General features: G+C 37.8%; 2 protein-coding genes across 2 annotated transcripts in view; one reads left to right on the top strand and one right to left on the bottom strand.

Moving 5' to 3' along the window:
- Positions 1–15,148, bottom strand: part of LOC309510152 (NACHT, LRR and PYD domains-containing protein 12-like) — a gene marked incomplete at its 3' end in the record, with an annotated part of 757,492 nt that overhangs the window by 528,718 nt on the left and 213,626 nt on the right. The gene's annotated exons all lie outside the window — the stretch shown is intronic.
- On the top strand, positions 10,075–12,961 carry LOC309510157 (zinc finger BED domain-containing protein 4-like). The gene is made up of 2 exons (XM_082191226.1): positions 10,075–11,553; positions 11,875–12,961. Exons 1-2 carry the CDS (start codon positions 10,256–10,258, stop codon positions 12,374–12,376), a joined length of 1,800 nt encoding a protein of 599 aa, XP_082047352.1. The 5' UTR covers positions 10,075–10,255; the 3' UTR covers positions 12,377–12,961.

Raw genomic sequence — 15,148 nt, 5'->3', positions numbered from 1 at the left:
GAGCAGCCTGAGCCTGCCTCAGTATTTCAAAAAAAGTTGTTTTACTCACTGTGGTTTAATAAATAATCATTTGTTAAATTAACTGTCTGTGTGATATGCTTGAAGTGTTTTATAGCCTATCTATGGATTGTAGCCAAGTAAAGTAGCCTATTAGCGTTGATTTGAGAGGCTAAATTGATCAAACATGTTGTAGGCTATACTCGCTGTCGGTTCGGCTTCATTTAAAAAAAAAAATGCTCCAAAACATTTGTCTAAATTAACATGATAAAGAAATGAAAAGAAACATAACTAACAAAACTGACCTATTTTAATGGCTGCAAATAGGGCAGGCTGCCGCTGTGTAATAATAATAATAAAAAAAACGGACTCGGGCTGATAATTCTGATGAGCTGTCGGACTTGTGCTTGAGCGTCTCGGGCCAGGGCCGGGCTCGTGCTTATTCTGATGCAGTCGAAATGCGGAGAACGGTTTGAGAATGGAATGGAACCCGGCCGTGAACCCGCTGCGGAATCGTGTCGGTGGAAAAGAGGTATCTAATCATGTGATTCCGTCTTGAGTTTTTGTCGACATAATTCATAATTCTCTATGCAGGAAAAACCCTGTTCATGATTCCTATCCAATTTATGATCTACCGTACAATTAAAATCACCCCCTATAACAACAATCTTATCATCTGAACACTTCAACAATTCTTCAGAAAGTTTCAGAAAAAAATCACAGCGCTCGCTTCCTATATTAGGAGCATAGATATTATAAAAAGAAAAACTATTATTGCCTATTATTAAATCAGCTCTAAGAAGGCGTCCTGGTATTATTTCTAAGAAAACTGGATTATCTTTAACACGCTTTGAGAATAAAAACGCAACACCAGCACTCACGTTCGTACCATGACTAAGACTAATACTGCCCTCCCATTCATTTATCCAATCTGTCTCATTACAGGCATCAGTATGAGTCTCTTGCAACAAAATTACTTCTGCTTTTTTAAGTTGTAAATACTTAAATAAAGTCACTCTCTTTCGTACATCCCTACATCCATTTATATTTAAGGATCCGATATTAAAGGATACCATCAGAATGAAAAAAGAGAAAATGAATAAATGCCAATATAGATGTAATTTCCAATACATAATAGGCTACCTCTTTAAGGACTTTTCTTTACTCTTTTTCTGACAGCACTTACAAACTTTTTTAAACGATAACGCTTAGGCTGATCTAATTCCTCAAGTGTTGCTTTCTTCATAGCCATAGCAGAGGAATCAATAAAAAGCTTCAAATCAGGAAAATACGTTTCAATCTTTGGTTTTCTCTGTTTTTTTGTAGCATTCAAGAATTCATCCAGCTGTTCCAAACTATAATACCAGATCCTCTTTAATCGCCCAACAGTACTTTCCTGAGAATTGAATTCATCCAATTCATCAGTGATTAAGTCTGAACACTCACTATCCGGTTCACTGTCAACATCCTGTGATATTGGTTCAGCATCATTTTGGGACATATCCCTATTTGATGCCTGCACCTCATCCAAGACATCCCTCACTTTAGACTCATCTTGTTCTCCAGATTGTTCTACCTCCTCCACAATCTCTACAGGGTCATTCATTCCACTCTGTCTAGCATCAGGAATGATCGCATCCGTTTCTGTAATCTCAATATTGCCACCCTGAGGCAACTGTTCTCTCATTTCAGTAGACGCGTCAATTTCCGCATTCAAATCAACTGCAGCGCTTTCTATAGTCGGTTTAACCAACTCGTTATTCTCCAAAACAATTGAATCTTGCACTGAACCATTCTTTGCGCTTTGAGCCTCTTTCACAACAGGACAACCTGTTTTAATATGGCCGTATTTTCCGCAAACAAAGCAGTTCATAGTCTCAGTAGTGATAAATATTGTATAGTCCTTACCAAACACTGTCAATTTAACAGACACATCAAGCATTTCAAATTCAGCGCTTAATATCATCAGAGCCTGACGTCTGAAAGACATGACATGTTTCAACTCTGGATTTTTCAGTCCTAGAGGAATCATTCTAATCTGCCCAACCAATTTTCCATAACGAGCTAAGATAGACTCGAGCGCTTTATCAGAAATAAACGGAGGTACGTTTGACAACATCACTCTTTTAGAAAGACAAAGGTAAAATTGGAACAAATACATCCTGAACAGTTAAACCACACTCCACCAATTGACTAACCATTTCGATTTCCTTCAGAAAAACGACAATTGCTTTATTCATTCTTGAAGCGGACATTATGTTTTGTGCACCTATTTCTCGACCAATAGCGACCAAAACACTCTCAATAGACACAGACTCATCTGACGGCATGCACTTGCACGCGTGCCGAGCAGACAAACAGGAAAATCCATCGGAATTTGAGCCCATCTTTATCAGATAAACTGACAAAAATAGCCACTATAACACCTTCTCCTCTAACTTACAGCAATATTCAAAATAAATAAATAAACTCAGAAAGGAAAAGTTCAACTCACTCAGCAACTCCCAGTGGTGGAGGAAGTACTGAATCTCAGTACTTAAGTAAAAGTACAAATAACCAGAGACATATTTACTTTAGTAAAAGTAGAAGTACCACAATGAAAACCCTACTTAAGTAAAAAGTACCTGATTTTAAATGTACTTTTAAGTATTAAAAGTAAAAGTACTTGCATAACAATTTATTCTCTTAATGTCTATATTCTAATAATTAGGGCTGTAACAATATGAATCCGAAATCGCTACACTCAGATCTACGAACCTGTGTCGCGGTGTGAGAAGGGAGAAGGCAGAATCGCGACACACCCCTTTTTTGAAGTTAACATTATACAATACGTAGACCTACACCACAAAACTAGTTGAGGATAAATTATTTAATATTTGGCAATTCCATCGTTATAAACGGGACATTTGCAGTAAAAACTTGAAATATAAATTCTCAGAAAATGCATTTAATACATATTGAAAAATATCAGTATGCGTTTTATATTTAATGGGAAATCTAGGCTACACATGCGTTACGGGACACAAACAATATTTAACTTTTAGGTAGAAAAATATTTTTTTGTAATTCTGTGAATTACACTGCGCAAACCAAAAGTAATACCCACCGGATGAAGGGTTGGCTCTCCACAGAACATAACATATTCATTTTATTTTATTTTTCGTGTTCCCATTTATGAGGAAAAAACAATGTTACAGACGTGACCGCTCTGAAAGGCACTAAAAGACTGCTTTAAAACTTTCACTGAGACCTCAAACAGAAAGCACAAAGCCTTTTTTAAATTTGAATTTCGTTTTGTATTAATTGTATCTCAATTTTAATCAATGTTTCATCAAACAATTGCCAGGATTTAATAAATAAGTAGAAAATAGATAATCACGACACGTAGGCGCTGGCGAGTGAACTGGAGCTCGTCTCATAAATGAACCGAAACTCAGCGTATAAGGTATCCTACTTGCCTCACAGACCTGATAAATATATCTTTAGACAGCTTTAAATGTGTACTTTTAAACAGAACAATTCAAAACGAAAGAAAACCGACTGCTCTCTGCTTATAATCCGTATGAAATGCGCATTTCTCTCTGGCGCGTTCACTACTGCGAAGATCGCGTATCAGTATCGTCAACCTCATCTTTGCAGCCGACACAGAAAACACTTGTTTATTAATAAACAATTAAAATGTCTTCTTGCTATATTTGACATATTCATTACTTTTGCTGGTTCTTTGTGACAGCTTTTAGGTGCTTTATTGTTAGCGCCACCAACGCGATCAGCACCGAAAACATGGAGATTTTTTTCAATCCCTGTTTTGGCAGGGGAAAAACTGATCCGAAAATGTAACGAAACGTTGTAGAAATGTAGTGGAGTAGAAAGTATAATAATTGCTGCAAAAAGTAACGAAGTAAAAGTCAAAAGTATGCACTATTGATTCTACTTAAGTAAAGTACAGATACGTGAAAAATGTACTTAAGTAAAGTAACGAAGTATTTGTACTTCGTTACATTCCACCACTGGCAACTCCACACACTCCTTGCTCACGCGCTCCCCACAAACACGCCGCACATGCGCACAGAGAGAGAGAGAGAGAGAGAGAGAGAGAGAGAGAGAGAGAGAGAGAGAGAGAGAGGGGGGGTCTTATTTGCGTCACTCCTTCATTGCTGTGCACTTTTTTTCTGCACAGCGGCTGATTTGTAGTTTGTACCACCAAAAGTTTCTCTGAGTTTTCGTATTTCCCATTCATTTCCTGTCGGTCATTTTTGAAGGAACCAAGTGTGACACTTTTTTTTTTACGACCCTTTACCATATCCGAATCATGTCTATGATTATTTTGTGTGTGTTCACAAAGCTAATACAACAAACGTCACCAAGTGTCATCCCATTCAGATGAAGCAAGATGAATCATTTTTAAACCGAAGAGGATCAGAGAATGTCAACATTGAAAAGTGGAAGATTAATCAATTTATTAAAGAAATGTTAATTATTAGAAATCTTTTTGTCCCTGATATTATTATTATTTTTCTATTTCTATTTCTTTTTCCTTTTTTTTATATTGTGCTCTGTTCTTTAGGACATTTATTATAGTTTTGTTTTGTCTTATTGTAATGATATTTACTGCAATACAAAACTTTACTTCCGCATTCCTCGATTCCTATGGAAGTCTGTGGGTGTTGTAACTCTGTCAGTTCAAAAACACTGTTGTTTTAATATAACATTTATACTTTGTGTATTTGTGTAATGTTTTGTCTTGTTTGTGATGTGGAGTAATTATATATATATATACTATATAGTACTGTGCAAAAGTCTTAGGCATGTTAATCATTTTTCTGTTTCTTCATGTAATCACAGACGGACTCGATGATGGTGAGATCAGATCATACCGGCTGTTGTCAGATTCCTTGTGCATACACAAATCTCACTGGATTATTACAATTAATGGCAAAAAGAATGTTTGGAAATCTAAACTGATATTTCCTACTGACACATTACAGCAAAATATATAAATAACTGACTTAAAACCATCTTTTTTTTGGGGGGGGGGGGGGGGGGGGGTAATTAACATGCCTAAGACTTTTGCACAGTACTGTATATACTGGGGAGAACATTTATGTTTTAGGATTAGCATGTTTAATCAAGCATTGGCTCACCTGTGATGTTCACTGATTTAACTGAATATTTATTTATTGTGCATTTGCAGGGTTCCCACTCTTTTCTTGAAATGATTTTCCAGGACTTTTCCAGGACATTTTCAAGACTTTTTCAGCTGCTACAGTGCGAGTCAAGTTATCACAACTAAGGCTGGGCGATATACCGATATTATCATATCGAGATATATTTTGAAACAGATGTGATTATTGTACCTATACCGTTATATCTGTATTATAGTTGTGCAAAGATTGTTGTCTTTCACAATGCCACCTGCTTTCCTCTACTTGCAATGCCACACTACTAAAACAGAAGTTATTCTCTACTTTAGTTCATACACTGCTATTTTACTTGCTGATATCAGTTTAAAAGTCCAAACTCTCACAGTCAAGCTGTATTCGCAATCAGTCACTAACGTTAGAAAATATGAACTATTATCGGACTTCTAAATTAATTGCATCTGCTCGCACCAAGGCACATTACGCATCTGGTATACATAATGGCATAAACTGATGAGTTATGTGTTTTTGACTCTAAATTATTTTGATTTATCAAATCTTTGTAACCGTTTTTGTCAATTATATTGCTGAAATGGATAGACCTTTTGTAAAGCTAAATTTGTTTAAATGCAAAATCCATTTAGCCTACTGGTGTATGAAATGGATCTGAAGTAAAATATTCTGACAAACTAGGGTAAAATACCGGTATATATCATATATCCCAAGCTTTAGAGAATTGCTATTTTCTACAATTGTACCTTATATTTTGTACATTTAACCAGATTGCTTAAATGTTTATTCATCTCAATCTTTCTCTCTTGTACTTTCTCTACAAAATATTTTATGTTCAATAAATCACCAAAACAATTTCCTTTACTTTATCTGTTTACTGTTTGACACCTGCATTCTTCAAGTAAAAATGAAAATCACTGCAAAAATAAACCCCTTAAAATCATTTTATTTATTAATTCAGCCATGTTGAATTCAATTCATTTACGTTAACAACTGTGTTCAAATGAACATGCAAGTCTTCAGTTCTCACTGCCTCTTCTCTGCGGTCTGTGTATCTAGCTAAAAACAGCATGAAAAGATGGGGCTCTGTGCACATACACAGTATTTTGATAGAGCTGAATTCATGAAGTTTTTCGCATTCACATGTTTTTTTGTTTCTGCTGTCGGACAATAGAACTAGTATGAAATACTGAGTGGAACGTGGCCCAGTAAGACTACCTGTTTCCCATCGCTATCTCGAAGCTGTCGTCGTGCTCGCTACGGCTCCACTAAAACCAAAAATATATTTCACGCAAAGGTATGAGAGACGACACGCCCACAGCTCTCAACAGAGAGAGGGAGAAAAACCTCTCACTCGATATACTGCGATACAGCAACACTCTTTAACAGAAAGTCGCTAGCTTTGGCCCTTCTTTGGATAAATAAATCCTTACTTGGGTCTGAAAAAAGTCGATAAATCTAGCAACAAAGACAGATGAAAACACTGGGAAGCAGAACTGTTCTAAGGAAATATGCAATTTGATTGGTTGGTAGCGTCACCAGACCTGCCAACTTCATCAAAATATTTTGAGTACCACTTGTGTTGTGCAGCTTTTTTTTTTTTGCAGACTTTTGCAACTCAAACGCAGTAATTTCCCCATTCACTGGCTAGAAATTGGTTATAAAAAAACCCAATAAAACCTATATTTTTTATTACAATACTTTTAATAAAGAAAATACAGAAATTTTGTACTGTACTGGCCACAATCTTTAAATGTTTTTTGCCCTCCACATGGCGTCGACAGTCTGCAAAACACACACACACACACACTTGTTCAGCAGGTCTGCTGCTGAACATGATTGATAGATTTGCTAAGAAAAAACACCTCCCAAAACTTTATTTTTTTCACTTAGACTTCGGCTCGAATGTTTCCACAGTGAAAGTAACCTTACGCGTAACGGTTCACATTTACCAAAACCTGGCAGGTCCGCTCACACACACACACACACACACACACACACACACACACACGTACTCCAGTCTTGCTATACTTGTGTGGACATTGTATTGAATTCCATTGATTTTACTATGTCTAACCCACACACTTTCCCTAAACCTAACCATTACTGGCACATGCCTAACCCTAACCTTAACCTAAACCTAATTCACACCATAACGTACCTCTAAACCTAACTGGTAGAGTTTAATCGCTTGTTAAACATTGTGTGGACCAGGCAAAATGTCCTCACAACTACAAATGTCCACACAATGATGGTGGCCTGTCAAAGGTTTGTCCACACAAGTATAGCAAGACGCGCGCACACTAGTGATGGGCGGATCGATCCTGAAGTATCGATACTTCGATACTGACGTGGTATCGAAAAGGATCGATCCTCACATAAAAATATCGATCCAAATGTGTTTTTTTACCAGTCATTTTTTAATTAATTTAGCACGCAATTCAGTGCGTAAAATAAGCTTCTAAGTGGAAAAATAAGCGAATGTTAGAGGATAATTGTGTAGGATAGAACTTTTTCTCCTAGTCATCTGGATACAAGACGAAACCAATCAATCACAGAGAGCGTTTGATGCTGGTGCTTCCCTGAGCTCACAGGCCCAGTGCGTTTGGGAAAGCCTTGCTTAGATGACAGAGAAACAATCAGGAGTTATTTTGCAATAAACAAACCAAAAGTGTACATAACGTTTCAAAATGTTGACGTCAGTAAGATTTTCTTAATGAAATTAATATTTTTATTCAACAAGGATCGATGCATTAAATTGATCAAAAGTGACAGTCAAGGGTTTTACACTGTTAAAAACAAATCTACTTCATATATATGCTGTTCTTTCAACTTTGTTCCTCAAATAATTCTGCATAAAATGTATCATGGTTTCCACAAAAATATGAAACTGTTTTCAACATTGATAATAATAAGAAATGTTTCCTGAGCAGCAAATCAGCATATTAAAATGAAATAACCGAAAATTCAGCTTTGATCACATGAATAAATTACAGTTTACTATGCTGGCATAGAAAACAGATAGCCTATGTTAAATTGTAATATTACAGTTTTTACTGTATTTTTGATCAAATAAATGCAGAAGAGAATTAAAAATCTAACAGACCCCAAACTTTTGAACAGTAGGCTAGTACTAGTAGGCTAGTAGTAGGCTAGTACTATAATTAGGGTAGTTTTGTAAAAGTCACTGACTAATTACAGGCGAGTTGAGAGCACAAATCACAAAATATTTAGGCCTAGTAGTCATGAAAATTTATTCAGATTTAGCATGATGCATTCACCTCATAAATCATGACACACTGCTCTAGCACAGCAAAGTGCATACAAGTTCAAGTGCATGCTTTTAAAATGAAAAAGTATCGGTATCGGTATTGGTATCGGCGATACTGGCCCTGTATTTACTTGGTATCGGATCGATACCAAAATTTGCAGTATCGCCCATCACTAGCGCACACACACACACACACACACACACACACACACACACACACACACACACACACAGTTTACCTTTTTAAGCCCAACTGCAGCGAATGGGGAACGGGGTACAGAGAGTGAGGCAGAGCAGTGGCATTGAGTAGAGCGGTGCTGAGGCAGTGGGCAGGAGGAGAGGGACGGGAATATTACGTTGTAGGTTCGGTAGACTCGTTATTCTCCGCTTTTCTACAATGATTAGCTGAAACTGCTTCACCACGCTGCTGCATCGTGTTGTCAGACAGGAGTACCGCACGTGCACATTTGCCACAGAACTCACATGTCCGTAGTTTAGAGGGGCAAGTCCTACCAGCGTACTGAGATGTCAAATTGTGTACTTGCTACGCAAAATGCGTACATATTGGCAGGTTTGTGTCACGTGGGGCGCTGTGCTGGCTACATGCAGAAATGAAAGCAGACAAGCGCTCCAGCCCAATATTACCCGTTGAAGGCAGCTGAAAACAGACATTCATGCGTAAAATGTTTAACCCGTTTGTGTTCATCCACAAGGAGGGAAAATTATTTTCCAGGACAACGCAAACGTTTCCAGGACATTTAACTTTTTTCCCCATTTTCCATGTGTTTTCCAGGACTGGAAAATTGGTATTTCATTTTCCAGGTTTTCCAGGACGCGTGGGAACCCTGATTTGGACTGAAGTAAGTATCACTTGTAATTTATTGTTTAACTGAGTGTCTATGAATCACACATAAAATACTGGTTTTGGTTTTCCTGGTCAAACTATAATTGTACAGAAAATGAGCTCTCAATGAAATGTATTCATTTGTCTCTCATTTGTGTTGTGTGGATGTGTAATTGTTTGGTTGGACTCCTTTTTCAGACCCGAAAACAAGCTAGAGTTTAACAAGCAAAGTTGGTGATTGAGTAAAAAAGTTAAAAACTATTAAATAACTAATACATAATATATTTACCAAGGACAAAATATGTGTTTATCAGAGAGTTCATCTTACCCCAGTTTCTCCAGTTTACAGTGAGGATCCTCCAGTACAGCAGAGAGCAGATGAACTGAATCTCCTAGTTTATTCACAGTCAGATTCAGATCTCTCAGGTGTGAGGGGTTTGATCTCAGAGCTGAAGCCAGAGCAGAACAACCTTCATCTGTGACTCCACAATCCCTCAACCTGTAGAGAACAATGACGCTGTGTAAACAGTGTGTAAAATTAATATTTTATTAAAGATTGCCCATGAACTTGAGGAGAAACTGAGGGACAAATACCATGCAGTGCTGTAACTATGGAGTGATAAAGAGATAACATTAATAACACCTGAAGTGTAACTTTATCAATTAAATGTACTATATTTTGGTTCAATAATATTAATTTAATATTTTGAAGATATTTTTTGTTTCTAAATATTTGTCCAATAACGATCCATTAATGGCCATTTAAAAATAAATAAATAATTCTAATATGTTTATTACTTATATTACAATTAGGGATGGCCCGATACCGATACTGGTATCGGGTATCGGGTCGATACCGTCCTCATATACTCGTACTCGTACTCATAAAAATGAGCCGATACCACGCACCGATACCACGTACATTTTTTTTTTAAACGAAACTGGCCGCCGCGAGCCGCCGCTTTGTCTAGGTAAACTGAGGAACGTAAAATGTCGGCGGTTTGGGCTCATTTCAAGATAAGGGAGGATGACAGCAGCAAGGCAGACTGTAAGTTATGTTCAGCTAAAGTGTCGAGAGGAGGAAAAGAAAGTACATCGTTTAACACCAGCAATCTCATTAAACATCTGAAGACGCATCATAGCGCTGAATACACACAGTTTAGTCAAGCTAAACAAGCAAATCAGCAGCCAACATTGACACAGGTTTTACAGAAGCGCGAGAAGATGTCAGGAGATAATCCACGGGCACTAAAAATAACAGAGGGAATTGCATACTTTATTGCACTTGATGACCAGCCATTGTCGGCTGTTGAAAATATAGGATTTCGACATCTTCTTGGCATACTGGAGCCGCGATACGAAATTCCGAGTCGCCATCACATTACAACCGCTATGCTACCGAAAGTGTTTCATGACGTGAAAAAGCACGTCAGTGGACTGTTGCGTGACGTTTCGGCCGTCAGTTTTACAACAGATATTTGGTCAAGCAGTGTCTGCCCAATGTCTCTGCTCAGTTTAACTGTACAGTGGATTGATGACAACTTTTCTCTTCGCCATGCCACCTTGCAAGCAAAGCCGTTTCGGGGTTCGCACACCAGCAAAGCCATAGCAGACGCGTTTGATGGGATGCTTCAGACCTGGTGCATTCCGAAAACCTCTGTCCACGTCGTGCTACGAGACAACGCTAGAAATATGATTAAGGGCATGAATGATGCTGGACTCCCCAGCTTACCTTGTGCCGCTCACACTCTCCAGCTGGTGGTCCACGAAGGACTTTTGTCTCAGAGAAGTGTTGCTGATGCATTGGCTATTGGACGCAAAATCGTTGGCCATTTCAAACATTCTCCTCTAGCCTACTCCTGCCTCGAAGACATTCAGTTAGAGATCGGTCAGCCTGCAAAACGTCTACAGCAGGACGTACAGACCCGCTGGAACAGTACATTTTACATGATCCAGTCTCTGATTGAGCAGAAACGGGCTCTAGGAGTTTTTGTGTCCGAACATGAACTTCCTGATAATCTTACGGCTCACCAGTGGGCACTGCTGGAGAAGGTTGTAACTGTTCTGGGTCCGTTTGAGGAGTTAACACGAAAAGTTAGCTCTTCTGAAGCTATGGCAGCAGATGTGATTCCTGCTGTCACTGTACTGCAGCGGTTTCTGTCTAGAGAGACCGACGATGACCATGGCATCAAAACTATGAAAGGGACTTTAGCTGCAGCTGTCAGGAGGCGATTTTCTGATGTGGAAGAACAACCCCTCTACAGCATCGCTACTCTACTCGACCCCAGGTAGGTGTGTGTGCGTGTCTGTGTGTGTGTGTGTCTGTCTGTCTGTCTGTCTGTGTGCGTGTGTGTGTTTGTATCTGTGTGTGTGTCTGTCTGTGTGCGTCTGTGTCTGTCTGTGTGTGTGTGTGTGTGTGTGTATCTGTGTCTGTGTGCGTGTGTGTGTTTATGTGCGTGTGTGTGCTAGATAGTGAGTTCAAAGTTGCCTATGTATTGCTGAAAAGTACATTTTAGTATTTAATTTTCATTTAATAAATTATTTGATTAGGCTATGTTATTTTAATAAATATGTATTGTCAGATGCCTAATTTTCTCCCTCTGTTATAGGTATAAAAATCTTTTTTTCTCTAACACCAACACTGCTGCAAATGCCAAGGAGATGCTGATGCGTGAGCTGTTGAGGTCGTCTGGAGAAGAGGAGAATCATGACCTGCACGAACCTCCTGCCAGAAAACCACGCAGGGACCAGGCAAGCAGCAGCCTGGACAGTATATTTGATGAAATAGCAGATGAGCAAGCACCAGTCTCTCTAAACAGAGCTCAAGTAGGTTCTACTGCACAATTAGAGACATACCTAGGGGAGACCACAATTTCTCGAGAAGACAAACCACTACAATACTGGGCAGTTAACAAAGTGCGGTTCCCTACTCTGGCCAAAATGGCATCCAGATACCTCTCAGCACCATGCAGTAGTGTTGACAGTGAAAGGCTGTTCAGCTCAGTGTCACATATTGTGAATGAAGACAGAAACAGAATCACAGCTGATCATGCAGAGATGATTTTGTTCATCAAAAAGAACCTGCCTCTCATTCTCCCAAAAAGTACCTAAGCTAGTTCAGATCACATTGCTTACTGAAATGTTTGTTTAATTGAAACAAGGGTACTGTCACTGTGCCACATAGTTTAATTGTTGTTTCATTTAAATATGCAGTAGTTTAATTGAGACTTGCAATTGTTACATTGATGTTTTGTTTAATTGAAATATGTAAATGTTTAATTGAGACTACACAACAGTTACATTGAAATTTAGTTAAATTGAAAGCTGGAGACGCTGTCAAATATTAGAGTTGACAGTTTTGACTGTACAATATGTTTTATTTATATTTTGTCAGTTGTGAAGACAGTGCCAGCATTGAGGCTTTTTGTTTACACAGAAATATATATAATTTATTTTTGATTTGAAATTGCCTACATTTATTATTTTAATCATTATTTATTTTAGACTTGTTAAAACAAGCAGAGAAAATAAAAACAGTCTTCTTACCTGTGTTCTAAAATAATCTTCTGTCTTCTTTTCTGGGAGCCTGTAGTTACTTTTGCGGTAGAAATATCGGTATCGGTACTCGGTATCGGCAAGTACACAAATTCAAATACTCGTACTCGTATCGGTTTGGAAAAAAATGGTATCGGGCCATCCCTAATTACAATAGCGTACCGCACGATATACGTCACCTTTTCTCATTAATATTCATTAAGCTAGCGACGGTTGCTAGGGGGGTCAAACTCGCGCGTGTCACTCATGCTAGACGCATGTAAACAGTTTACGGACGAGATGTCTACTGAGCTAAACCTGCTAACTCTGTCCGAGAATGATGTCCCCGGTGCCAAATTCACTGGTATAGAAGTAGAAGAACATACAAATATTCAATTGAAGAGATGGCTTGAGTGTAGAGGGCTGAAAAAGAGCCGACCTGATCCAGAGGTAACGTTAGATTGTTATCGACAGAATTTCTCCCCCAAAAAACATCGCCTTACGCCACTGACAGTGACATTTTGCAGTTTCAACAAGCTATCTTTTACCACCCTATGTCCTGTCTGTCATATATACTATGTCCTCTGGTTGTCTTACGTCTGACAGTTGTTGGGGGTAATTCGGGAAACGAATAAAGAATACATCCTTCATATGTGGACGGTCATAGTGTCTGGAGTCGTTTCTGCAAGTTCCATAGCAGCAGTGTTTACTCGGCATGTTCTTATTTGAGGGATAACCGGCAGAAAACAAGCAGTACTAGCATGAATCATAAGCGAGCGCGCTTCTATGTTGACCCCCTTCCGGTTTACGTTGCTGACGTCACGCGGCCTTGCGGTCTAAAAATAGCACTCGTGCGGCACGCTATTGGATTTCATGCTTAGCATTTAGCATGCTAATATATGCTATTGCTAATTAATAGTTTCGTAGCAATCTAATACAATCTTATAATTCAGTCATATTTTTGTTCAATAATATTTTTTTATTATTATTTCGAATTTAGAAAGGTTTCTATGGTACTACTAAAAAAAAATGTATGAGCATTTTGTTCCATTAGAATTCATATTTTTATTTGTATTATTATTATTTTTCAATAAATGCAACATGTCACATTAGTGCAGGTCTTTAAAATCCATTTTTTGAAGTGAGAAAAGCATCATCCAGTGGCGTTAAAAAGTAAAAACTTGTGTAATGTCGTGTAACCGCCTGTAGGCTGTACTGTTGCTCCCTATATAAATACATAGAGAGGCTTTTTGATTCCCATTGTTTTTTTTAGACATGATTTCTCCATTTTATTCGTTTTTTTTATTTTTATTTAGACATTCTAAAAGACTATTTTTTTTAAGGTTTAGATATTTTTGTTACATAAGTATCAGGTTTTGCATTATGATTACAATCAAACAATAACGTTTGGTTAGAAAAGGAACACAATGCAAGCATTTTTGTTAATCAGCATTTGATCATTAAAAAAATCTGACAAAATAAGGGATGGATAGTGATAATTCAAAACACTTTATACAGACATTTTGCAATTAATTGGTATTTTATTCAGTTTAATTCTATAAATGGTAATAAAACTTCAGAAGGGAACAGCAATTATGATCTAACAGCAAAAACAATAAAATAACAACAGCAAACAATCATTATCAAACTGTAGGTTAAAAAACAGGAATAAAAATTGAATTATAATAATAAATATTATTTTAACTATGTACATACAAACTGTAATTATTTTATGTATTGTTGCATATGCAGCAGATATCAGGAACACCTATTAGGCTAAAATAAGACCAAACAATTATTGTGTGTGTGTGTGTGTGTGTGTGTGTGTGTGTGTGTGTGTGTGTGTGTGTGTGTGTGTGTGTGTGTGCATTTGAGCGAGAGAGTCTCTTTTGTATTTTTCTTCATTTATTGATTTTATTTTGCATATTATCAAAATTTGCTGTTGCAGTCTAACTAGTTCATTTCTCTCTGTGTGTGTGTGTGTGTGTGTGTGTGTGTGTGTGTGTGTGTGTGTGTGTGTGTGTGTGTGTGTGTGTGTGTGTGTGAGTGTGTGTGCGTGTGTTTGAGCGAGAGAGTCTCTTTTGTATTTTTCTTCATTTATTGATTTTATTTTGCATATTATCAAAATTTGCTGTTGCAGTCTAACCAGTTCATTTCTCTCTGTGTGTGTGTGTGTGTGTGTGTGTGTGTGTGAGTGTGCCTGTGTTTGAGCGAGAGAGTCTCTTTTGTATTTTTCTTCATTTATTGATTTTATTTTGCATATTATCAAAATTTGCTGTTGCAGTCTAACTAGTTCATTTCTCTCTGTGTGTGTGTGTGTGTCTGTCTGTCTGTCTGTCTGTCTGTCTG

This window comes from Leuciscus leuciscus (assembly GCF_965113295.1).
Source record: "Leuciscus leuciscus genome assembly, contig: SUPER_11_unloc_3, whole genome shotgun sequence".
Classification (NCBI taxonomy): Eukaryota; Metazoa; Chordata; class Actinopteri; order Cypriniformes; family Leuciscidae; genus Leuciscus; species Leuciscus leuciscus.
Note: the sequence above shows the minus strand (reverse complement) of the source record. Positions and strands in the feature narration are given on the sequence as shown.

Excerpts from the sequence above, each read along its gene's own strand:
- LOC309510157 (XM_082191226.1), top strand. The coding sequence starts at position 10,256 with ATGTCGGCGGTTTGGGCTCATTTCAAGATAAGGGAGGATGACAGCAGC. Across the intron at positions 11,554-11,874 it reads GCTACTCTACTCGACCCCAG|GTATAAAAATCTTTTTTTCT; the intron begins GTAGGTGTGTGT and ends CCTCTGTTATAG.